The sequence below is a fragment of the Amblyraja radiata genome, chromosome 11, assembly GCF_010909765.2.
Source record: "Amblyraja radiata isolate CabotCenter1 chromosome 11, sAmbRad1.1.pri, whole genome shotgun sequence".
NCBI lineage: Eukaryota > Metazoa > Chordata > Chondrichthyes > Rajiformes > Rajidae > Amblyraja > Amblyraja radiata.
In genome coordinates this window covers 26,574,430-26,602,001 of record NC_045966.1, presented here as the reverse complement: position 1 = coordinate 26,602,001, position 27,572 = coordinate 26,574,430, and the positions used below count along the sequence as shown (strand labels likewise).

Sequence of the window (27,572 nt, the reverse complement as noted above, 5' to 3'; positions counted from 1 at the left end):
ATTACCTCTCGTCTTAGACTCATCCACTAATGGAAACATCCTCTCCACATCCACTCTTTCCAAGCCTTTCACTATTCTGTATGTTTCAATGAGGCCCCCCCTCATTCTTCTAACCACCAAGCGAGTACAGTCCCAGTGCCGACAAACGCTCATCATAGGTTAACCTACTCATTCATGGGATCATTCTTGTAAACCTCCTCTGGACCCTTACCAGAGCCAGCACATCCTTCCTCAGATATGGTGTCCAAAATTGCTCACAATATTCCAAACGTGGCCTTATCAGAGCCTTGTACAACCCTAACTGCCTAACACGAAAGAGTTAATGATGGCGGTTATTAATGTTCTTGGTGACGTTCTTCAGCACGTCTTCATACAGTGCCTGAAGTGACATCTGATGTGCAACAAGATGGACTGTATTGATGTGCTGTTTTTTTTGTGGTTCTGACGTGTGATTTTTTATTTTTTATTTATTTTTTTTAATTAATTTTATTTTTTAATTTAAATTGTTTTTTTTTGTGCTGCTGTTTTTGTTTTGTAATGCAACCACTGCTGCTATTTGGGAGTGTTTTCGTGTGTTTGTGCATCACCATGCAACAGGTGAAAACTTCAGCAGCTGGTGAAATAGCAGAAGACGCCATGGCTTTCCCAGGCCAGCTGTCTGCTGAGTGATTAAAATTAGTCTTTCCACATTGGCTGATTTTATTTTAAATGGATAAAGGCCAGGATTGCATCGCATTTAGTGGTGATGTTGGGATCATAGGAGTCTCATTCCAGCAGACATAATTATAATGACCCTTTATAGGGTATTTAAATTTCCAGTAGTTGTGTTTCAGTCTTTAAAATTCTATTCATTTATATTTTATGTCAGTTAATTTATATTGCCCCTAAATATCACAGCAAATGTAATGCAACTCATAATTCTCTGGTGACTCTGTGCACGAATTGTCTCTTTAGTAATCTAATTCACCATCAAAATGGAAGGCTTTCATCATTGGTCATGGAGTCAGATGATTATTGACATTTACATCCAAATAACAGTTGGAGATTTATGGTAATTAAAAGGAAATGTTCCCAGTAAAGGCTTTGAAGCTCAATTTAAATAAAAAATGTTTTTAGGGAATAGTCCATTTTCAGATGCAAAGACAGAATTAATGCAGTTGAAAGATTGGCTTCTCGTATACAGAAATATTAAGCCTGAAGCTGGAAGCTAATACTTAATCGTGGAACTATTTAATGAATGTAGATCATAGAAAAGTCCAGCGCAGGACAGCCCTATTTTTCCACTGCTGAACCTGATACCAACTTAACCTCATCAGTCTGAAGAACTCATCAGTCTGAAGAAGGGTTTCGGCCCGAAACGTTGCCTATTTCCTTCAGTCCATAGATGCTGCCGCACCCGCTGATTTTCTCAAGTATTTTTGTCTCCCACCAACTTAACCTAATCTCCTCTGCCAGCACGTGATCCATATCCCTCCATTCCCTACATATTCATGAGTCTATCTAAAAGTCTCTAAAATGACACTATTGTATTTGCCTCCACCATCACCACCCCTCACATTGCGTTCCAGGCACCCACCACTCTCTTCTTGGACTTCGCCTGTGGTGAAAGAAGATGCAAAGATCTTTGTCAAGGCTCCTGCAATCTCCTCTCTTGCCTCTCTTAATAACCTGGGATAGATCTTGTCAGGCCCTGGGGATTTATCCACCTTGATACTCTTCAGGAGCCCCAACAACTCATCCATCTTAATCTCAAACTCCCCTTGTATGTTAGTATTCTCCACACTGTCTTCCATGTCCTTCTCCTTGGTCAATACAGAAGCAAAGTACTCATTTAGATCCTCACCTACATCCTCTGACTCCAAGCATAAATTCCCTCCTTTATCTTTGAGTGATCCTACCTTCTTGGTCGCCCTCTTGTACAGATGTACAGATAAAAAGCCTTTGGATTTCTTTACTTCCGTTCACTAAAAACTTTATATGGCACCTTTTGGCCATCCTAATCGTACACTTGAGTTCTTTTTTATTTGCTTTGAATTTCATGTTTCTAAACCTTGCATTTGCTTCCTTTTCTTTTTGCCCAAATTTATAACCTCTTTGATTATCCAAGGTTTCCTTAACTTGCTTTCCTTACTGCAACGTGGCAGTCCTACACTCTGATCAGTTGGCCTTTAAACAACTCCCAACATATCAGAATGTGTAGGAAAGAACTGCAGGTGCTGATTTAAATTGAAGGTAGACACAAAATGCTGGAGTAACTCAGTGAGACAAGCAAAATCTCTGGAGAGAAGGAATGGGCAACGTTTCGGGTTGAGACTGATTTTGTGTCTACCTCCCACATATCAGATGTGGACTTGCCCAATAACAATGCTCCAAATTTACTCGTCCTAGTTCCTGTTTAACAATGCTGTAATCTGCCTTGCCCTAATTTAGTACATTCCCCTAAGGCCTGGAGTTAACCTCATTCATAACTATCTTAAAACCTTTGGAGTTATGATCAGTTTCCAAAATTTTCATTGTTCCTCTATCTTAGATCTATGTTAATTATCTGCTGTTACAGGGATGGGCTGGGATATGGGATGAAATAGGGGGGAAAAGGGTAATGATCAGATCAGCCTGCAGCAAGAAGAAATTGTGCCATGTTGCTAAAACTGGCTGGGAGCTTCAGTAGTCCCATGTTCCTTGTACTTTAGTGGTTTATTTTTCTTTCATAAGCTTTCATTTTTATACATCCTTGAAGTAATTTTGAAGATTCACAAATGTAAAATAATTCTGTTATTACAAGTGCTGTGCTGCACATAATGTTGCTAAAAGTCGATCAGATTTCCAAACTGACAGGGTGTGGGACTTTGTGTTGGTGGCTCACAAAGTCATTTACACCTTGTGCAGTGCGTATCTTAAGTATATTACATGGAAAGATTATCCTTTGTGAGATTTAAAATGTAAATCCAAATGACCTGCTAAAGGCCCACGTCATCGTATTCCGACGTGTGGACATTTAATCACAATTGGAGAGTACTGGAAGTCTGCCATAAGTTATAATACATTTACATACACACTATGTTCCTTAGCTCACTTTATACAGGGTGTTGCATTGTATATTTTAGCAAGCAACCGGTCATTTGGTAAGATGCTGTAACATTGTTTAAGAACTAAGCTTAATCATTAATGTAACCCGGGTTATTTTGCAATATTGGCCACAGCCTCTCCCACAGCCAAGCTTTTAACATCCTTCTGTTATCTCTTTAGTATTAGAATTTTGTCAAAATGTCTTTTTATATTACGTCAATATTTGTCAATTGTGAAATTGTTAAATTGGAGGAGTTGGCATTTAATGTTCAGTTGATGATTTCGCTTTTTACAAACGTAGTTCTGAACACACTTTAACTTTTTCACAACATTTTACTTATAGTATGGCATTTTAAAACATTGGCTGTTGGAGTGCACTAATCCACATTTGTTATTTATGATGGAAAATATGTGCATGGGTTGCTAGACACTTTCATCAACAACATTTCTCAAAGAATACTGGAATAAAAGGAATGGGAAGATATTGGGCAAGATGAATTTCAGCTGCTGTTCAAGGTACAATAGAATTGTACAGCACAGGAACAGGCCCTTTGGCCCACAATGTTTCTTCTGAATATGATGCGAAGATTAGCTCTTATCTGTCCGATGAAGGGTCTTGACCTGAAACGTCACCTATTCCTTTTCTCCAGAGATGCTGCCTGACTCGCTAAGTTACTCCAGCATTTTGTGTCTATCTTCAGAGTAAACCAGCATCTGCAGTTCTTTCCTACACACCCTATATATCCATGTTCCTATCCAAAAGTTAAGTCTTAAATGCCAATGTCGTATCTGCCTCCACCAGCAGTGCATTCCAAGCATTAAAAAAAAAAGTTGCCCTGCATATCTCCTTTTAAAGTTTGTCCCTATCGCCTTAAAACTATGCACTCTCGCACTTGATACTTCCATCCTGGGAAAATGGTTCTGAGTGTCTACTTCTAAGTTCTAAGTATCATGCCTCTTATAATTTTATGCAGTTCATTAGCATTGGAGATCTTGGCACAAATTAGATGATTTTAATGAGACCATGTGTCCAAGAGAAATAAAAAAAATAAATAAAAATTGATGTTGGAATTGTATCAATGAAATGTAATGCAATAGGTACGTTGAACAGTACCATGCTAGAACAGGTCCTTCAGCTCACCATGTCCATGCTGACCAATATCTCTACTCCTTGCATGTGTCTGTCTAAATACCTCTTAAACGTCACTACTACTTCCCCCGACACAGTCCAGGACGTACCACTGTCTGTGCAAAGTAAAACTCAACGTACATTGCATATTTCCTTTGACCTTTCCACACTGGGGGGAGACTATGATTATCTACCCTAATTAGTCTCTCATATGTTTATAAAGTTCTGTCAGCCTTTGAAAACAATCAAAGTTTGTCCAACTTCTCCTTATAGCTAACACACTCCAGTCCAGGCAATTTCCTGGTAAAACTCTTCTGCACGCTTTCCAAAGCCTTCACATCCTTCCGATAGTGTGGCGAACAGCACGGCAGAGTATTCCAGATGTTGCCTATCTAAAGTAGACAAAAAATGCTGGAGAAACTCAGAGGGTGAGGCAGCATCTATGGAGAGAAGGAATAGGCGACGTTTTGGGTCGAGACCCTTCTTCAGACTGGTGCCTTTCTAAAGTTTTATACCGCTGCATTGTGACTTCCTGACTTTTATACTTGATGCCCCAAATGATGAATGCCAGCATGTCCATTTGTGTTGCCACTTTCAGGGAGTTTCAAAGCCCTGTCCCACGGTACGAGTTTATTTCAAGAGTTCTCCCGAGTTTGCCCTGATTCGAACGTGGAGATTTACGGTAATGGCCACTCGGCGGTACTCGGGGCTCTCGTGGTCATTTTTCACCATGTTGCAGAAATCTTCATGAGTCTTCCCGTGCTTACCTGCCGTTAGCGAGTCTTCCCGAGTACCTGCCATTAGCGCTAGAGACGTCCCCGAGCTCCGACATACCCGTTATGTTCATTCTCCTTGCTTACCACGAGTTTGATTTTTTTTTTAACTCGGGAGAGCTCTTGGAATGAACTCGTACCGTGGGACAGGGGCATTAGACTTGCACTCCAAGATCTATCTGTACATCAATGATCCGAAGGACCCTGCTACTTGTGTAATTTCCTCATGCATTTGACTTATAATGTAACACCTGGTATTTGTCTGGATTAAACTTGATATGCCATTTCTCTGCCCATACTTCTAATTTATCCATATATTGCCGTATCATTTGATAATCTTTCTCACTTTCCACAACTCCACCAGTTTTAGTGTCATCTGCAAACTGTCAGACCATTTACATATTCATTCAGATCTATTATGTATCTTAAACAGCAGAGGTCCCAACACTCGTCCCTGCAGAACACTACAGGTCACTGACCTCCAGTCAGAGAACCCACCCTGTGTCTTCTATCACCAAGCCAATTTTGTATCCAATTTATCATTCATTGTGCCTCTCTTGTGACAATCTCCTGGGCCAGTCAATTGTGAGGGACATTGGCAAGTGCTTTACTAATATCCATGTAGATAACAAAGAGTGCCCTTTCATCTTCATCTCCTCCTCTGCACAAACACACATCAAATTTGTGACATGACCTCCCCCACACAAAGCCACATTGAGTTTTGCTAATAAGTCTGTGCTTTTCAAATGCAAATAAAATTGTTCTCTAGTAATCTTTTCCACAATAATTTCCCTATCACTGGCATAGGGTTCACTGGTCTATAATTTCCTTGTTTGTCCCTGTTGCCTTTCTTAAGCAAAATGATGCTATTGTCAATTCTCCAGTGTTCTGGAACCTCGCCAGTAACTAAAGAGGATGTATAGATCTCAATCTAAACCCCAGCAAACTCCTCCCTTGCTATCTCAGTATCCGGGGATAGATTACATCAAACCTGTGGTTTTATCCACCTTTACTGTTTCTCAATGTACACCACAACTCTATCTCCTTAACATTGACGTGTTTTAGAATGTTAAAACAGCTCTACCTGATCTCACGTCATCCATGCCGCTTGATGAATGCTAATGAATGAATGAATGAATGAATGAATGAATGAATGAATGAATGAATACGTTTATTGTCATTGCACAATACTGTGCAACGAAATTCCATTACATCTCCTCCGGTTAAAAAAATACAAACTCGACAACCATTAACACATATGTACACTTATTAGTAAAAAATAAATAGGTATTTTAAAAGAATTTAAAAGAATTTAAAATAATTTGGCGGCATTTCTTGGAATTACATTTTGCTTCCCCAGCATTCTCTGTTGGAATTTAGCTCTTTTATCGCACATGGGTAGAAACTATTTTTTAGTCTACCGGTGCGAGCCTTCAGAGTCCTGAATCGCCTCCCAGAGGGTAGCAGAGTAAAAAGATGGTTGGCAGGGTGGGATGTGTCCTGCTTGATATTTGTGGCCCGGCGCAAGCATCGGGCCCTATATATGTCATCCAAGGAGGGCAGTTGGGCGTTTGTAATGTTCTGCGCAGTTTTTATAATTCCCTGCAACTCCCTCCTCTCAGCCACAGTACAGCTAGCAAACCACACCAGGATTCCATAGGAGAGGATACCGAGGATTCCATCGGTAGAACGACAACAGCAGCCGCTGTGAGACGTTTGCTCTCCGCAGAGACCTCAGGAAATACAGCCGCTAATGTGACTTCTTCACGAGAGTGACGGTGTTCATTTGCCATTTGAGGTCCTGGGAGATGTTTATTCCCAGGAACTTAAAGCCAGTGACTCTCTCCACCATGTCTCCTTTGATGTATAAGGGAGCAGGTTCCTCTCTCCTCTTCCTCCTGAAGTCAACGACCAGCTCTTTTGTCTTTGATGGATTGAGTACCAGGTTGTTTTTGGTACACCAGACAGTCAGTTTTTGGACTTCATCCCTGTAGGCAGACTCGTCGTTGTTGTTTATCAGTCTCACCACAGTCGTGTCGTCTGCAAACTTGATGATCCTGTTTGTACTGTGTGTTGGTATACAGTCATAAGTGTATATTGTATACAAGATGGGACTCAGCACACATCCTTGTGGCGCACCTGTGCTGAGCGTCAGGACTGGGGAGTAATTGGACCCCATCCTGACAGTCTGTGGGCGATCTGTTAGAAAGTCCTTAATCCATCCGCATGTGTTTGCATTAACACCCAGATCAGACAGTTTGTCCACCATTCTGCTGGGGATGATTGTGAAGTGCTTGTTAAGAACCTTGCCCACCTCCTCTGACTCCAGGCTGAGATTTCCTCCTTTGTCCTTGAGTGGCCCGAACCTTTCCCCAGCTACTCGCTTGCCCTTAATATACATATAATATGCTTTGGATCTCTCCTTAATCCTGCTTGCCAAGGACATGTCATGGCCCTTCCTTATTTAAGCTTGATTTGTTTGAGGATAGGAAGTTAGACATGCAAATATCAAAAATGCTGGCCAAAAAGGAGCCTGGTGCACGAATACCTCTTTTAAATAAGGATAGCAAAAATGATGAGGCCATACCTCACATTAATGTGTGCAATGTCCTGTGTTGTTCTATTAAGACTTCCTTGCTTTTATATATGATTCAAATTTCAATAAAGGCCAACATTCCATGAGGAGCGTCCCGACCTGAAACATCACCTATCTTATATCTCCAGAGATGCTGCTTGACCTACTGAGTTACACCAGCACATTATGCCCATTTAGGCCAACATACCACTTGCTTTCTGGATTACTCAAATGTTAACTTTGTGGTTCATGTGTGAGAATACCCAGACTGTTCAGTTGTGCCCCGTGGTCAAAGAGTTATACAGCACGGAAACAGCCCCTTTGGCCCAACCCGTTCATGCCCTATCCAAACCAGTCCCATTTGGCCAATATCCCTCTCAACCTTTCATATCCATGTAATTAAGATAGACACAAAAAGCTGGAGTAACTCAGCGAGAAGGGCAGCATTTTGGAGAGAAGGAATGGATGGCGCTTCGGGTCAAGATGCTTCGTCATTCCTTCTCTCCAGAGATGCTGCCTGTCTCACTGAGTTACTCCAGCTTTTTGTGTCTATCTTCTATTTAAACCAGCATCTGCACTTCCTTCTTACACATATCCATGTATGTTTCCAAGTGTCTTTTAAATGTTCTGACAGTACCTGTCCCAATTCCTCCTTTGGCAGCTTAATCCATATACCAACCACCCTCTCTGAGTGAAAAAGTTGCTCCTCTGGTTCCTATCAAATCTTGCCCCTTTCATCTTCAACTCGTCCTCTGGTTTCTGATTCCCCTACCTTGGGTAAACGGCTCTGTGCATTCACAACATCTATTCCCCATTCTTCCAATTAAAGCAACATTGCTTTTCCATTTCTTCCAGCAAATGGATGATATCCTATTTCCTCGCAGCATACTCCATTTCATTTTCTCATGGTGTCAATATCAAATACTGGAGGGTGAAGCTTCAAGGTCAGAGAGGGAAAGTTTAAAGGAGATGCTTGGGCCAAGATTTTCACGCAGAGTGGCAGGTGCCTGGAATGTGCTGACAGGGGTGGTGGTGGTGGTGGTGGTGGCAGACATGATAGGCACATGACAATGCAGGAAAAGGAGGAATGTTCTATGAATATGTTCAATACTGTTTTATATTTAATTCCCTATCGCTTTGAAGATTCTGTGCATTCTGTACTTTTGTATGATTAGCAAATCAGGTTGCAATGCAGTCAATCCCCTCATTCAGAACATTAACACATACGGACGTCCCTTGATTTACACAAGGGTTGTTCTCCTGGAAAGTGAAGTTCTGTAAATCTAAAGTGAAATTTGAAAATGTGAGCCTGTGCGTGGCGTTGTATTTATCACCGTGAAAAATAACTTTGGGTTATGTATCTGATTTACAAAGAATTAATGGCATTGGAGCAAGAATTTGTATATTGAGGAATAGTTCACGTTCTGCACACTGGAATCAAACTGCTTTCAATGTGTTCCTGCACCTCCTTATCCTGATGTCCCTTCAGTACTTATTAAGCCGATTTTAAATGTTTTCATGGCCCTTGCCCTGAACATCAGTCTGGTAGTAGATTCAATTTCATTTTTATTACTTTTTTTCAAAGTTGATTTCTCTTGCTAGTTGTTTCTCATTCCGGATTCCCTCGTGTTAGACCTGTGACCTCTGGCTCGCACTGCCCTCCCCAGCCCCGACTTCGGACGATAGTTTCCAACCTCCAGTGAGCCCTTCTTCACCCACCTCATGGTCCGGTTGATAGGCCTGTTGTAGGCAGCTGACGTTGAAGCTGGAGAAGGCGCTTTCTTCAGATTGCCGCCACCGACGGGTCGAGTTTTTGGTCACCGTGGGGCTCCCTCCCCTCTCACCAGCTACTGATTCTTTTATACAAATGGCAAGGAGAATTATTTGAATGAATCTTAATAAAGAGCCAAAACAATGGGCGACACGCGGAAGCAGCAGCTGGTGGAAGGGGAGGGAGCCAGAAGTTGGCGGCAGCCTGAGAAATTGCACTACAACGTGAGCCGCAACAACAGCTGCGTCAACAGACCGTGCGGTTGGTGAAGAGAGATCGCTGGGACAAACCAGCAGCATCATCGCATAAATTTAAGGTGAAACTACACAATGTGCAGGTGTAACTCAGCAGACTGAATCGTTCTGAATCAGTCTTAAGAAGGTTCCGACATCACCTTGCCATGTTCTCCAGAGATGCTGAGTGACCTGCTGAGTTACTCCAGCACTTTGTATCCTTTCGTGTAGTAACCACCATCTGCAGTTCTCGATTCAACTCCATACTCAGTGAAAGTGGACAATCGGCAATAACAAACACCATTCCCCCCCCCCCCCCCATGGTCTGTTATAACGACGGTTTACTGTGCTTGTTTCCCCACCCAAAAATAAACTGAACATGATGCAATTATCTCTATGACATACATAGTGGGGTGGAGGAATATTTTGTCCATAGTGATATCATTTTACTTGCTTCAGTGTTTTTAATTCCTTCTTTAATGTTCCCTCAATGACAACAGCAAAAACAGATTGACATTACTATACAGAAAAACAGACATAATATGCATCATCAATTATGAAAATGATGCAAATGTCAATGGCTCAACAGTTACATTTGTAGAGCTGATTGTATTGGGAGTTTTCTGTTAGGATCTGAGGCAAGCTGTTGGCCCCCTTTCAGCCATGACTGACCATGGGTGATGCACCCTAGTTGTTGGCTGCTTGCTCCAAACCTCGGTTGGAGCAGCGTCGCTTGTGGCTGAAGAGACCAATGTGGGAGTGACAGTCTCTGTGGCAAAGGTCACATTTGTGTGTGGTCTCTGGTTTGTTGAAGTTGCTGCGATCCTTTCTGCGTGTCCCGCTTGTCTGCCGCTGCGTTCAACAGTCTCTATTCCTCCGTTTTGAGATGTTGGTTCAGGGTACCTCTCCACCTTGTGTGGTCAGCTGCAAGGCTCTCCCAGGACTCCACATCGATGTCGAGCGCCTTCATGTTTCTCTTGCAGACATCCTTGTAATGTAGCTGGGGGTGGCCGATGGTTCTCCTCCCAGATGTCAGCTCTCCATAGAGGATGTCTTTTGGAATACGACCATCCTCCATGCGGTGGACATGGCCCAGCCACCGCAGTCTGCACTGCCTGAGTAGAGTGTACATACTGGGAAGGCAACCGCCCAGATTTTTAAGGCAAAGCTGAAACTTGAAGTCTCCAGCGCTTCTTGCTGATGTTTTGATGGCCATTTTCAAAAAATAGCAATAGTAATCTCAATCATAATATTGGTAATACAAATGGAATATAGATTGTATTGTAAATCTAGATATGGTTTGGAACAGTATTAGGGATTAATATATTTTGATAAGATGACGTGTATGCTTTTATGTTTGTAAATTTGACAAAGTAATATACGTAGGTGGGGTAAATAAAGTTTGTCTGAATAGAAAATTGAACTGGTTAGTTCATAGTACTTATTATTTTGATGATCACTTGCTGCGTTGAAAAGGGTCAAGAATACATAAACAGAATGACAACCTCACACAATATTCACAGTGGTATTTAATTTTCTGTTTAATAAAAAAAAAGCCCACTAGGTTCGGAAAATTATTATAAATTGTTCAAGACTGAATACTGATATTTACAGGTTTATCCTGCAATGAAAACTAATGAAGTTTGAACAATTGTCTGCCTTCTCATTACTTTGTTTCTTTTGTTTTTTATTTTTTGTCTAGTTAAATGTAGTTGTTTGTGTTTTTTAATAGTGTTTTTAACTGTGTATATGTGGGGGGCGGGGGGGGGGGGGGGGGGGGGGGAGGGGGAAACTTTTTAAAATCTCTTCCCTGTACGGGAGACCCGACTTTATCCTGTCGGTCTCCGTTGTCGTTGGGGCCTAGCACCGTGGAGCGGCCTCCAGCCTGAACGACCTGGGGGCTCCAGTCACGGAGCCTGCGGAGCTGCGGACTTACCATCGTGGGGCTGGCCGGCATCGGAGCGTGGGGAGCGGTGGTGACTTGCTGCTGCGGCCCGACCACGTAGCTCGGAGGCTCCAGCTGCAGCCGCAGGTCCGGTGGACTGGGACATAGGGAGCTCGCGGGTCCGGGTGGAGAGACCGCTTTCCGGAGCTCCCACAACAAAACTTCTCCAGCCCGTGTCGCGAGGTTGGAACGACCCGGAGCGAGGCCGTACATCGCCCAGTGCGGCTTCATGGCCATGGGACATTCTAGCGCCCGCCGGGGGCTCCAACTTTGTGACATTTAGACCGGGAGCGGGGCCGTACATCGCCCGGCGCGGCCTAAAATGGCCGTGGGACTTATCATCGCCCGCCTGGGGCTTTGACATCGGGAGAGAAATGGAGAACGGGGGAGAGAAAAGACTTTGCCTTTTATCACAGTGGGTTCACTGTGATGGATGTTTTTGTAAATTGAACTGTGTGTATGTCTGTAGGAAATTGTCTTTGTTTGTATGGCTGTGGAAACGGAGTTTCGTTTGAGCCTCACTGAGGTTCAAATGACATGTAATAAATATTGATTGATTGATTGATAAAGTAGCTGAGAAAGGCTGTGCGTTCTCTTGCATTATTCTTTCAAAATGGGGGGAACTTATTTCCTTTCTTGGCATGACGATGTTTTGTAAATTCCTTCTGCTTCCTGTGAATATCCCCCGAGTATATCACTGGCTCCACTTCTTGTTTCTGAAGGCACAATAGCTGCAAAAAGTTTGATGGCCTGTCGTTCTTTGCATCACACTTCCGTGATACGTAGAATGTCGATTGTTGGTTGTAGTAGTTGGTTCCTTCCCCAGCTTAATAGAAACATAGAAAATAGGTGCAGGAGTAGGCCATTCGGCCCCTCGAGCCTGCACCGCCATTCAATATGATCACGGCTGATCATCCAACTCTGTATCCTGTACCTGCCTTCTCTCCATACCCCCTGATCCCTTTAGCCACAAGGGCTACATCTAACTCCCTCTTAAATATAGCCAATGAACTGGCCTCAACTACCTTCTGTTGCAGAGAATTCCAGAGATTCACCACTCTGTATGACATTTTTTTTTTCTCATGTCGGTCCTAAAAGATTTCCCCCTTATCCTTAAACTGTGACCCCTTGCTCTGGACTTCCCCAACATCGGGAACAATATTCCTGCATCTAGCCTGTCCAACCCATTAAGAATTTGTCAATTTCTATAAGATCCCCCCTCAATCTTCTAAATTCTAGCGAGTACAAGCCAAGTCTATCCCGTCTTTCTTCATATGAAAGTCCTGACCTCCCAGGAATCAGTCTGGTGAACCTTCTCTGTACTCCCTCTATGGCAAGAATGTCTTTTCTCAGATTAAGAGACTAGGATAATTTTTATCAACTAGTTTGTTTAAGCCGACAATTTAATCTTTGATTTGATCTTCTAGAATTTACCAAATTCCTCAAACTCTTCTTTGTACTGTGGCGTCCAGTACAATCCTGATTTTATTTTTGTTGCCCCTGCTCCTTTCTGCCCAAGGATTCCAAAACTCTTGATCATATAACGTGCTTGGCCATGTCATTCTTCATGAACTCTGGGTTGTTTATGTTGAATCATGCAAAACCTCACCACCATTACCCAACCCCTTAAATGTATGTTTACATTGGACAATGAGGATAAGTCATAGTTTTGTTTCCTTATGTGACCCACCTCATTCTCCTATCCTGTATTTCTTTGCCTCTGGAACCAGATACACAAAGCCCTGTGTTATTCTTTTTTTGCTTGGTACAACCAATGTAATGACTATCTGGTGCTTTTATAAATGGATGAACATTTTTAAAGGAATACAGTAAAACTAATAATCTAGTACTCTCAGGACTTTAGTGGTGCCAGAACGGCTGATTTTCAGGACTGTTGACTATTTCTATTTATATGGGGGGGGGTGTACACGTAAGGTCACTGGGTCATAGAGCTTGACGCACGGAGCCGCTCAATCCATCTGGAGGACATCGCAGCTTCCGGTATATGTTGTTAATACATGAAACACGTACTTTCTTACCTGTTAAAAAACGCTAAAATGTTGAATTTTTGCGCTGTAAAAAATTGTGGAAATCGGGGTAAGCGTGAGAGACATGTACCCAACTTCAGAATTCCAAAAGTGAAGCGAAATGAAGGTAAAGAGAAGCGAGAGCTGAAGGGACAACATCAACTAAAGTGCTTGGTGAACATTGGCCGTGCAGATATCGAAATTGAAAATATTGGGAATTATCGTGTTTGCTCACTGCATTTCATCAACAGTAAGGCATTATTTGTGTTTTTTCTTGATTCCTTTGGTATCTAAAAAGTCTCAGTGATAAATCTGGCTGTAAATTTTGCTTCAGAGGTGTTTTCATTTCGTATGTAAAAACCCACTTGAGAACCATGGTCGATTTTAAAATTTTACAGCCAGATTTATCACCTAAAACTTTTTGACCATTCGGCGGGTTTTAACAGGCCCGCTACACTGGAAACAATGGTCAGTGCTTACCTGCAGTTCATCGCGTGTACTCCACTTGGCGTAGCGTAGCAACAGTACGGGTCATGGGTTGTGACCCGACTGCCGTGCAACCTCCCTATACCTAGACACTTTTTACTCAATTCTCTAGATGTTACGTGGTACGATAATGAATTTCCTAGTGTGTTGGGTAAGTTGACAGGGCAAGTGGCAACTGAGGCCCTGGTGAGACGGGATCTGAAGCCCCAGTCAGGTGGAAAGGGAGCATGGTGAACAACACCAGATGCTGAACCATTGATATTTCTGAATAGTTAAATAGAAAATTATCAGGATTTTACTATGTGGAAGATTAGAATCATAACATTTGTCCCCTGTTGTAAGCTTGGCTCCTTCACTGAATTTGCTGCCCTGGGCCTGGTAAGGTTGACTTTTGTTGAACTCTGAGCTGAATGCCACAAAATTCAATCCTTCACGAAAGCCAATCGACTCAATATAAACTTGCTTATAGCTGCCCTCTCCCTGCTGAAAGACTTGACCTTGCTTATGTAACCCGGTGCATTGGTTTCTCCATTCACACTCATGCTGTTTTCTTTTAACTTCTTAAAATTCAAGGGCCTGTCCCACTTGGGCGTCATTTGCGCGTAATTTACGCGACATCATTACACGTGCATGGTGCGCATTACGCGCGTATGGTGCAAGGTGACATAGGCAGTGACGTGTGGTCGCGCGCGGCGCCCCAGGATTTTGGGATGTACAAAGTCTTTTCGCGCCATCTGCGTGACATGCATATGACACCCAGGTGCGACAGGCCCTTAAGGCACACCAAGTCCCAGATGTCCCTCCCCTTTTTTGTTTTGATATTACTTCCTGTTTTGTATGCGAGTTCTTTTAATCTTGAAATCAAATGTTAACTGTCCAACTTTATGCCACAATCTTCAGTTCCCGAACTTCTGATGTTCATCCCTCCAAGGGCTGTAGGCGATGGAGCCCCGTCGATGACGGAGAGTTTCTCCAACTTTAGTTAAGTTTAGAGATACAGTGTGAAAACGAGCCCATTGGCCCACTGAGTCCGCACCGACCAGAGATCGCCGCACACTAACATTATTCACCACACACAAGGGACAATTTACAATTACACTTAGCCAATTAACCTACAAACCTGTACGACTTTGGAGTGTGGGAGGAAACTGGAGCGCCCAGAGAAAACCTATGCGGTCACGGACACCCTGTGTCTCCGGCGCTGTGAGGCAGTACTCTACCAATGCGCCACCATGACGCCCTAATTTAAAAAAGGATTTCTTGAAATGGATTTACTTGACAGATCCCTTTTACGTATTTCGTCTATTCTGCAAAATTATTTCAACATTAAAGCATCTTGTTGTTTGACAATGTTCGTGGTCAGCATTATTTTATATTAAGTGGCAAAGAGAAGAACTAAATGTTTTTTTTTCTCCAGAGGAATTTCTCAATCTATGAAGTTGGTACTGGTAAATTGAAAAATTGTGTTAAAATTATGATGGAGCAAAGGTTGCATTAAATCTATTTTAACCATTTTGTTTTTCTCTAGACTTGATATCTACAGGAAAGTTCCAAAAGACCTTACTCAGCCCACATACACAGGAGCTGTCAGTAAGTATTGTGTTACATCCTGCTTGGTCTTTATGACAATCACATGCCAATTTTACAGACTATTCATGTTTTTTAAAAAAAAGACCAAGGAAAAGTCCATCATTAGCAGGGAGGGTCCAAGGCACTGGATGCAACTGTTCTGCTGACACCAAGATATATCTCCTACTCGTATTAGACCCCTGGCATGAAGAATTAGGAAGTTATAGTTACTAAATTCTGTTAGGGCAACATCCATAATTTGACAATCTTATGCAGGCAACATATTGAAAAATGAAATCGCAACTGCTGTTTCAACAATATTATGATACGCTATGTATGCCTCTCCAACCTGCATTCATAACTGACAATCAGGTTTTCCCCTCGGCTCTGTGTCCGCAGCAATATGACTGCTCTGTAGGCAGTGCTTAATCTCCCGTGATCCAAAATGTTCAGTCGTGTTTTGCAAAATGTATGAACCACAGGACCAGCGATGATCCTTTTTATTGTAGCACTGCAGATCAGAAGCTATGCGAGCTATCTACTGTGTGGGCACATCCTTGCATCACTGAACCATAAACTAATAATTACATTTAGTTCCAGTCATTGTTGCAACATGGAATCCAAATGTATTTACCAATATCATACTAAAACATACTCTCAAACTTTTTCTGCCAAAGTATAACGATTCTTAATGTTAGCATGCTAGTTTGTTAGTTGGTTGGTTGTGTCACCTCTGGCCAGTTTTGTTTGTTTATACTAAACTCTTAATTACCAGTTGTTGCTTACTGTCATTTAAAAAAAAAAATCATTTAGTTTCCCCTGGGATCTGGGGCTCAACTTTTAAAATTTATTTTCCTTGTTCTGTGCTGTTCCCCTAGCCACCATTTCCCAGTCTTGTTCCCCTAGCCACCATTTCCCAGTCTTGTTCCCCTAGCCACCATTTCCCAGTCTCTGCACTTCAATCTATTCCCAAAATAACATCTCATCATTTTGATAAAAGGGTATGAACCAGATGCCATTTTCTCCCTCCATAGATGCTCTGTGACCTGTGGGTCATCAATTATTTTGTTTGACATCCTCGTATTTGAGTCTCCTGCATCTTGTTCCACGTAGAGCTACCTATTTCTTCTACTGTCTTCTGTCCTTAGCGATCTTGTTGGTGATAGTCGGTGACTATCGGTGATCCTTACTAATGTGGATGGGACATGTTGGTTGGTGTGGGCAAGTTGGGCCAATCGGCCTCTTTCCACGCAGTATAACATCATGACTATAACTCCAACATGGCGGCGCTGCCCTAGCATCTGCGGCTCGCCTGCAATCCGTTTGTCTCTTTTTTTTTTTTTTTCTTTTTGTCCCGTTGTTACAGTTTATTTTGGTTTATTTTAGTTGTGTATGTGTGGGGGGGTGGGAGAAAATTGTTTTAGTCTCTTCCTTCGGTGGGATGCGACCTTTTCTTGCGTATGCCCCGTCTCCGTCTCTGTCTGCGCTGAGGCCTAATGGCAGAGTTGGCGGCCTCCAACTGGGGCTGACCTCGAGGCTCCAGAGGCAGAGCCAGCCAGGACTTACCATCGCGAGGCTGGCCGACTTCGGGGCTGGGGTGGCGTTGCGGCGGTGGCGACCCGACTTCGGAGGCTTCGGCCGCGGGCCCAGTGGACGACATCGTCGGGAGCTCGCAGGTCCCGGGTTGGTGACCGGTTCTCCGGAGCTCCCGCAACAACAGTTTCGTCCGCTGGACTGAAGGGTGGCAGCTTCGACCGTCCCGGGCCGTGGAGTTTGAACCGGCTCGTTCGCGGAGCTCGGATTCAGCCGCGGGACTTGCTTACCATCACCCGGCGGGGTCACAACATCAGAAGCCTGGATCGCCTCAACGCAGAGGGAGAACAAGGAGGGAAGTGACAAGGACTTTAAGACTTTTGCCTTCCATCACAGTGAGGAGGGCCTGGTGGACTCACTGTTGTGGACGTTAAATCTGTGTTTATTGTGTGTTTTGTTATTTTATTCTATGTTATGACTGCAAGGCACGAAATTTCGTTCAGACTGAAAAGTCTGAATGACAATAAAGTATACTTGATACTTGATACTCTATATTTGGAGAATTATCTTGCTGTGTACTCTGGGTATCGTGAACTCTCCTGATGATTATATTTTCTCCCTCAAGAAGATACAAAAGGTCCCATTGCCTGAGTTGAAGTCCTGAGCAAAGTGCTATATTTTATTTTAGTAGGATGCGAGCATTACTGGCAAAGTCAATATTTTAGTGCTCATCCATAGAATTCAACACTCTTCCTTTTGCTCTTGTAGGAATAGGCACAGAAATTGCCTTTCCCATTCTCGATCATCCTCTTCAGTGCTGTCTCTAGTTACGATGTTGAATGTACACCGTTCACTCTTTCTATAGCTTTAACGTTAATTCTCTAATGTGGTCCATGTACCTTTGACACAGTCCTCGAACCACAGTCTAATCATTGTTTTGTGTGTTTGTATCACTACCACTTCCCAGTTTTTGCCCTCATTTATAAAATGCGGTTGATTTTACTTTTATTGTTTAATAACAGTAATTTTATTATTTTGTGCTTTTGGGTTTGAATTTGTCTTAAACATGTGGTCATTCCATGGTATTGTTGCACAAAGGTAATGTTTACCTATTGCAGTTTAATGGCGTAAGTACGTTTTCATGATTAATACATAAAAAAAGTCACAAGACCTGTAATGCATCATGATTACTCACTTTTGCAGTTTAGTTCTGTTGAGTCAGAATTGTTGACTTGCACTGACTGGTTAGTTGCTGTGAATTGCACGTCTTCAGGTCTCTTAACACGTTTCCTTCTTCTGAGTGTCATACCCCTGTTCTATCTTGCAATGCGGTGACCACTTTATTGCGTTATAATATCCTGAATAGGTAATATAGTGAAGGAAAATGTTTCTAAAATCGCTAATTTCCCCTCAAACATATGGGTGGATTTATAGCCTGAAAATGAATTATCTAAGAGTAGAATTGCAATAGGCAGCAATATTACTGGATGATCTTTCCTTTAAAAAAAATAATCAAGGTAGATTAAAGCTAATGATTTTGGTGTAGTTTCTAAATTGCCATTATGTACAGAAACATTTTGTTTTATCTGAGCACTCTCATGTAAAGAAAAGGGAAGCATTCTTTGCAGAATGGAGTCTAAATGAAGATGTAGTGTTGGAGAAGAGAACAGAATTACAAATGCATTGATTGAAAAGCTACCTGATCTAGGCTTTTCTCAGGAAGCAGATTTGTAGAGCATGGCTCTTTAATGCATATTGCAAATTTAGTGAAGCAATTTGATAGCTGATAGGGTGATTTTGATTCTCATAATGACCCTCCCTCAAACCTCTGGTCCTCGCACCCTCTCTTTCTGTAACCCCTCCTGCTCCCCGTTTCTCTACCACATTTTCTTTATCTCTCGTGAGGAGAGGGAAATTGAATGAAGGTTTCAAATTTCTCCTGAACACCTAACACCTGATTGCTGCTGGCAGCACTCCCTTAGGTGATGAGTCACAACTTCCTTATGTTGAGTAGCTTATGATGTTATGTCAGGACATTGTCATCTCCAATAAGAGACTACATATTGATAACATTAAAATAATTACATTCGAAATGCAATAAATTAAAAAATAAAACTATCTTTAGTTTTTTTGTTGTGTTTAATGTTGAAATACGCTTGTGTCCAGTTTCTTGAATCGTCATGGCCAAGAAAGAAACATAATTTGTCTCTCCTATTTCACAAATGTGTTAACATTTTGCAATTTGCATGTGTTATGGGTTGACTCTTTAACCTTTAACCTTTTCTCTTCCCTTTTATATGATTTTTGGCATTGAGGCAGATTTGAAGGAACTTGGGGCAGAGTTGGGTTATTTTTGCTTCAGCGAGTTTGTCAATGTTACAAATGCCAAAGGTACTAGACAGGATAAATAGCAACAGTACTGTTTGAAGTGGTTGAATGTGGGGAATTGGATGTAAAATCAAAACATTTTGGACAGCAACAAATGTTTTCACCCAGAGAGTTGTGAATCTGTGGAATTCCTTGCCTCAGAAGGCAGTGGAAGCCCAATTCTCTGGATGCTTTCATGAAAGAGTTAGATTGGGGTCTTAAAGATAGCTGAGTCAAGGGATATGGGGAGAAGGCAGGAACAGGGTACTGATTGTGGATGATCAGCCATGATTACAGTGAACGGCAGTGCTGACTCGGAGGGCCGAATGGCCTACTCTTGCATTATTGTCTATTGTGTGAAATTGACTAAGCAGATATTTAAGAATATATCAGGCAGATGGTTATTGGAATGGTTAATAAAATGACATGTTAATTGAGTGGGCACATGAAACTAAGATCATTTGTGTCTAAAATGAACATTGCCCATCAAGCGTAGACAAAAATGCTGGAGAAACTCAGTGGGTGAGGCAGCATCTATGGAGAGAAGGAATAGGCAACGTTTTGGGTCGAGACCCTTCTTCAGAAGCGGTTGGATGGGGTGCCAATTCCAATGATTTCTGTGTAATTTGATAGAAACTGTTTATATTCTAGTGATCAGTTCATTTCCTATTTAACTGCGTATTTTCCATTAAATTGGGCCTTCCACTTCATTGTCACGCTAGCTTCTAAAACACAAACATAGTGGCGCCAACATATTTATGCTAGCACAATTTATTTTTTAAAACCACATTGAGACTGGAAGTTGTAAGGAGCGGTAGGAACTGATTTTTTTTTTGTGCGAACACACTTCCTGTTCTGCTCTTGAAATTCCAATCTGGTGATCTCACAGATGAAGGTTGCTGCCCACGGTTCACCATTCTGGTTCTAGTCACTGAGGGGGACTTTCAGGAAGCCACATCAGGGGGAGTTCCCGGGCAGTGATCTGCTGTAACTGCAAGTAATAAGCATCTGAATGGAGGTGACAGAAATGTTACCAAGTGTCCAGATATTTCCTTTAATATCACTTGGGACTCGATGATTGAATAAAGCACTGCTTGGTTCCAGTTCCAGTCAATTTATCCGTTGAATCATAGGTTATAAAGTTGGTTTTTTTTGTATACAAAAAAAAATCACATTCATGTGTGAACCCTATTTTTAGATAATTACATACTTTTGGAATTTATAGCCCTTGATTTCTAACTGGAGACTGATTTATGATAGTTACATACTTTTATGGAGAGGCTGGAGCCCTTCTTTTGGGCACAGAGGATCAAGAAGAAATTGAGCGGGGGGTTCAAGATCATAAAATATCTTGAAAGAGTAAGCAAACCTAATGACAATAAGCTGGTAGACAGAGACAAAAGTAAACGACGGGGGATTTATTTTGGAATAAGTTATAAACTGGAACATAATGATATGGAAGGTATTGTGAACAGATTTTCAAAATGGAACTGGATAAATGTAGGGTAAAGGACAAATATGTGGGTGTAATGGTATAACATTTTTCAGAAGAGCTAATGCAGGTGCAATGCATTCTTTAGTTTAGTTTTAATTTAGAGATACAGCGTGGAAACAGGCTCTTCGGCCCACTGAGTCCGCACAGACTAGCGATCATCTGTGCACTAGTTCTATCCGGCACACTATGAACAATTTACAGAAGCCAATCCTACAAACGTGCACATCTTTTCTATGTGGGAGGAAACCGGAGCATCCATAGATAACCCACGCGGTCACAGTGAGAATGTACCAACTCTGTACAGGCAGCACCCATGGTCAGCATGGAACACGGGTCTCTGGCGCGAGAATGTAGAAACTCTGCCATCACACCACTATGCCACAGATTATCTTACTGATTCGTCTGATGCTCCATGTCATTGGTCCCACCACCCTGAGTGATGAGACCATACGACAGCCCTGCAATGGTACTGAAGTCTGTGTTGCAGGATGAGCTGTACCTCCAACCAGGACATTCCAGTGCCTTTACAACACTCTTAACATCGAACAATGTGATAAAACATCCAGGTATATACCATGTGCAAGAGAGCAGATCCATTTTTGCGACTTTCCATCCAATACGTCAACTCTGGTCGTCAGCAATGTGAAGAAACCATAGTCATCGGTGCTGTCAAGTGGCACTTACTCACCAATGACGTACTCTTATCTGCCCAGAACAATTCTATTGCAGACCACAATCATGGTCTTTGAAGCGTTGTGATTATTTTAAGAAGGGTAAAGAGGAGAGATGGAGGTGATGGTGATGGAAAGCATGAGTTATTCAGAAGCCCTGACAACTTGGAAAAGCAACCCAAGATTCTCTCCCCCGCCACCCTGTACCGCCCTCCTTGGCATTAGTTTGTCAGATATAGATCCCAATTAATTTTAATTTACTGTATTTGTTTTATGAGTTTTACAGCTTTAAAATATGCCATAACAAATCATGTTTTGCATTAGCTCAACAAAATGGTTTATTAACCTAATGAATAATTACACAATCACAAGTGTAATGACACGGATCTTTGCCGCCCCTTTCAAAACTGCAATGCTGTTATTTGTTAATGGAAGTCTTTAATTCTCCTATGTAAACTTGCAAAGTTATGTATTGTTGTTTTTTTTTAAATTGTCTTTTGCGGTTTATGCATCGATTGATATTCTGGTATTCCTTTTTTTTAAATTGTTTGTTCTATTGCCTGACACCTGTGTTAATTCCAAGCCATTGGGCTCTGTCAGGCACCAAACCACTGACTCAACTGCAGTTATATACAAAATTAACTCTGACCATAGACTAGACTAATTTTGTAACCATTTCTCCATCTTTACAGTGACTATATATCCTGCAGTTTGGAAGGAAAAAAGCACTGGAGCTTGTTTTTAAATGCTTTCATTTGTCTTACAGTTTCCATTTGCTGCTGCATGTTCATGCTGTTCCTTTTCTTGTCAGAACTGACTGGGTTCATTGCCACTGAAATGTAAGTAAACAGCATGCCTCTTGACCACTGATCTTATTGTAGCTGTGTGTAAATAAAGATGAAAGTTAATGGAATAGGCTGTGTTAAAATGACAACAGCTGATTTTTCTTAGCCCTGAAGCTCCCAGCAGGTGCTGCATGCTCCCAGTGTTCCCTGTTAATATAATAAAACTTATCTTCCCAGTTTCTGCTTTCAGACCATTTAGAGTGCTCTGGGCATCATGTGTACTGTTGCAAAGAATTAATATATTTTGAGTGGGTGGTGGGCAGGAAGAGGAATGGGGAGTGTCCCTTTTTAGTCCCTTGAACCTAGTTTGGTTTTATTTATATTGTAGCTATTTGCATCTTATTTTCATCTGATTTGTTTAATCCATAAACCCTTAGTACCTTTTACAAAAATCTATCTTTTTTTTTCCATTTGGCTCACCACCATCTTCACAATGGCAATTGGGGGTGGGCAATAAAACACTGGTTTTGCCAGTGATGCTCAGATCTTGAAATTGGGGGGTGGAGAAATTATAACCCAGCAATCCAAATTTCCATTGCACGGTGTGATGTTCTTTCTAACACCACCTTTAAATGACTTGACTGCAACTTAAAGATTTTTTTAATTTTTTCGCACCCTTGCGTAATTTCTGTCACTGCTCAGAATATAAGAAATGACAGACTTATTTGTAGAAAATATTTTGCAGAAAGATGGGTTGTTTTAAAATATATCCCACCCACATGGCAATTTTAATGGTCATTGTGTAGTCAAAGCGCCAAACCCCAAGCCTGTATCAACCTAAACACCTCTGCAATCAACTAAACCTTGTTATAAACAGGCGAATGCACTTGCTGTGCTATTTAGCATTCTGGGAACTTGTAATGCTTTTGCTCAGCAGCAGTCTTTCTCTGTCAACAAAGCATGGCAACTTTTCCTGCAATTTATAATATCAAATGTCTCCAAGAACAAACAACCTGGTGATTAAAACATCAACGTAGGAACATTAAGGCAGACAAACAGCTGATGGAGCTGCAGCAGTAAAGCAGGTTCCTGTAGTATTTAAAATACGACACCTCCTGATTTCAACTCCAAACCGTGCTGTTGGTTTAAAAATCAAAGGCTGGTTAAGAAAGATTATTTTGATAAAGTGCAATTGGAGACCAAAATTGTCCTTTAAATAAGCAATTGTGGAGTAAAGGCAAAGGTGCCCATTCTCATTAAGTAATCTGAAGAAGAAAATTGCAGAAAATAAACAGGCCTTAAACCAAGTTTGGTGTGCATTCCTTGCCATACCTCTTACTGCACAATATAAATATATGTTTGATCAACAATGAGAATTAATTTTCTTTACTTGAAGTATCATATATACTTTTTTAATCTTATATTGGATACCAAGGCAAAGCAGTTCTCTTATTACAGAATCTAATTTCAAAATTTGACCCCAAGACGTCAGTAGCTATTGACAATACTTTTTAATTAATGAGCAGGAAAGTAGCGTCATCCCAAAGTATCAGTGTGAAGTCTGGATTGACCTGGTTGTGTTGGAATAACCTGATAATCACAGACTTTCGCAGAACCTGAAAGAAAGTGGGAACTGGAATGGATTTGTGTTAATCTACTACTCCGCAGTGAGATGGCAACCTGATGAGTGACGTACTAGGATTAGCTGAGGAAAAGCCGTGTTTCTATATTTGGCAATTTCTACTAGAACACTTAACTTTGTCACATCACTAAATGTTCTTGGAATGAGTGGTTACTATTTTGTTGCAGAGTGAATGAATTATACGTGGATGATCCTGACAAAGATAGTGGAGGAAAAATTGAAGTAAATCTAAATATCACCTTACCTAACCTTTCATGTGATGGTGAGTTAATGTAACCATTCATAAAAAATAGTGGCAAGGGATTATTTAATAAAAAAAGTAATTTCACCTGTCCGACTCATCCTTGTATTTTAAAGCCCTTCAGATTAGATTTGTCTCTCTTGCATTTGGTTTCATATCTGCATTATTGCTGCTTTGTGGATAAGGAAACTAGTCCTTGTATTTTCTTGAGTGTTTAAATTGAAACTATCTTTATGGCTGTTCTTTTAATAAATTACAGCAAAACTATAATTAATCCACACACTCGGGAATTTAATGCTACGTGAATAGCCGATTCTTTGAACTATTGGATCTCACTCATATTGATATAATTTTTGTTTAGCTGTTGCACAGTGGTACCATAATAACCTTTCCAGTAAACCTATTGATTATAACGAGAACATGGGAATTTAGGCTGTGATGAATTTAAATGAAGCTCCACAACTGGGCTGAGGTGAGCATGGGATCAGGGCCTTGGTGAGTTTAAAGCAAGTGAGGGAGTTGGGACCACAGTGAGTTTTGAGGGAGCTTTGGAAGAGGGTTATGGTGAGTTTAATAGAAATATGGGAAAGAAGGCTCTAGTGAATTTATAGGGGGGGATGTAGTTTATAGGCAGCATGCAATGCAAGGCCCAATGAGTTTATAAGGAGTGTGTGAGATGTGTGAGTATAGAGAAATTGGTGCTTCAGTGAGTTTAGAGGAAAGGTGAGAAATGGGGCTCCATAAGTTTAAAGAGAGAATAGAAAACACAATCCAGTGAGTGCGGTGCTATCCATTCAGATTTCTAAACACCAGGATAGTGGAATATCAATTTCTTACGATATTCCAATACTGAGATCATTCCACTTTTAAAAGTTATGTCTCGGTTTAGTTAGTGTAGGAAGGAACTACAGATGCTGGTTTAAACCGAAGATAGGCAAAAAATGCTGGAGTAACTCAGTGGGACAGGCAGCATCTCTGGAGAGAAGGAATGGGTGATTTTTAGGGTCGAGACCCTTCTTCAGACCCTGAGGTCACCTTGAAGGTCACCCATTCCTTCTCTCCAGAGATGCTGCCTGTCCCGCTGAGTTACTACAGCATTTTGTGTCTTATCTTGGTTTAGTTTCCTAAACAGCTGAATGTAGACTTGGTTTCTATTTATTTATTTATTTATTATTTATTAGAAGCCGTGTACAAAAATATAAGCAGCGGCATATGACATAATACAGTTATTGTACAGCTTCAATTTTAATTTTTAGCTAAAGATGAGAGAGAAGAAGTGAGAAAAAGCAAGAGAGAGAAAGTGGATGTGCAAGAATAGAACCCCTAGACGACCAAATTGGTGTAGCCAAAGAGTGAGTAAGTAAAAGAAATAAGAAAGACGTAGAGAAATAAAAAGACAAAAACAGAAAGAAAAACAAAAAGTGATGATATACCTGCTTCGTATCCCTCCCCAACCATCACCCAACACGTAATTAGATTTAATTCCAAAATTGTGTTGCACCATACTATCCTTGTAATGAATCAATGAATGGTGTCCATGTCTTCGAAAAATGCTCTGGTTTTTCTGCCAAGATCAGTCTCATATTTTCAAGATGTAGCGTCTCAGACATGTTTGTAATCCACATTTTGAGAGTAGGGTCAGATGTATGTTTCCAAAATTTGAGTATTAATTTTTTCGCCGTTATCAGACCATAATTGAGGAAACGTCTTTGAAATATTGATAGCTCAGAGCAGGCTTCTGACGTTCCTAGAATAATCAGTTCCGTGTCGGGGACCAGATTTGTTTTTAATATTTTTGAGAAATTTTCAAAAATTCCTCTCCAAAAGTTATGTAATTTTATGCAAGAGGTGAAGGAGTTGCTTCTTGAAGGAGACATTTGTCACAAAGATGCATTTGGAAAGATCTTATTCAGTTTAGTCTGTGCAGTATTTTATATTGAATTAAAGTATGTCTAATGTTAATCGAACAATTGTGTATATGTAAAATGGTTTCTTTCCATCTGTCTTTTGGAATTTTTAGGCCTAGTTCCTCTTCCCAGTCTCTTCTAATTGCTTCTGACAATGGGATTTCTATATTTAGACGGGTGTCATACAAATATGATGTTAAGTTGTTTGACTCTGAATTTCTATTCATACATTCTTCTAGTATATCTGGCAGCAGAGTTTGGTAGTCATGGGTATATGTTTTTGGATAGTCTCGAATTTGAAGATATCTGAAATATTGATTACCTTTTGGGTGGTATTTCGACTAATTCCTGAAATGAGAGGAGTTCCCATCTCGTAGAGATCTCCAAGTTTTTTGATTCCTAGTCTTTCCCAATGAGTAAACATTTTATCAATAATAGATGGCTTGAACAAAGGGTTATTGGCTATTGGTGAGAGAAGAGATACATTTCTTAGTTTAAAAGTTGATTTTACTTGTCTCCAGATTCGTAGAGTGCTGTGAATAATCGGATTTTTATCATATAGTGTGTTCTTCAACTTTGTTGGGGAGAGAAGAACCGCGCCTATATTAAAAGGCGTGCAATCCCCTCTCTCCATTATTAACCAGTCTACCTGTTGGCATGAGTTATCCAGCCAGTAAATTACATTTTTAATATTTGTTGTCCAATAATAGTATAAGAAGTTGGGGAGAGCCAATCCGCCCATTTCTTTGGGTTTACATAGATGCCGTTTATGAATTCTATGTGTTTTATAATCCCAAATAAAGTTTGTAATCAGAGAATCAAGATTTTTGAACATTTTTTTAAGGAAGGTATATCGGTATTGATTGAAATAAATACAGAATTTGTGGGAGGAAGATCATCTTTATAGCATTTATTCTGCCTATTAGAGACAACGGAAGTGTTTTCCAAAATTGAATAAGAGCGTTTAATTTAGTAACTAAAGGTGGGAAGTTTGCATGAATAGAGAGGTATATTTTCTGGTTACCTGAACACCCAGGTATTTGAATTTTTCCGTAGCAATTCTGAAAGGGAATTTTAGAAGGTGTGTCGACTCTTCAGGTTTTATTGCCATAATTTCACTTTTGTTCCAGTTTATTCTATATCCTGAAAAGGAACCAAATTTCGCTATAAGATTTAATATATTTGGAATACTAACTTGAGAGTTGGTGATATATAATAATACATCATCTGCATATAATGATATTTTATTATTGGAGTATTTAGAATTATAGTCGTGAATGTTCGGATGTACTCTTATACTTTCCGCTAGGGGTTCAATCACAAGGGCAAATAACAGGGGTGATAATGCAGATCCCTG

General features: G+C 41.0%; 1 protein-coding gene across 1 annotated transcript in view; it reads left to right on the top strand.

Annotated features, from left to right (window-relative positions):
• ergic1 (endoplasmic reticulum-golgi intermediate compartment 1) overlaps window positions 1–27,572 on the top strand; it is a 74,815-nt gene that overhangs the window by 20,310 nt on the left and 26,933 nt on the right. The window contains exons 2-4 of the mRNA XM_033029586.1: window positions 15,534–15,595; window positions 22,407–22,479; window positions 24,235–24,329. Of these exons, the coding sequence (XP_032885477.1) occupies window positions 15,534–15,595; window positions 22,407–22,479; window positions 24,235–24,329 (230 nt within the window). The remainder of the gene's footprint in view (window positions 1–15,533; window positions 15,596–22,406; window positions 22,480–24,234; window positions 24,330–27,572) is intronic.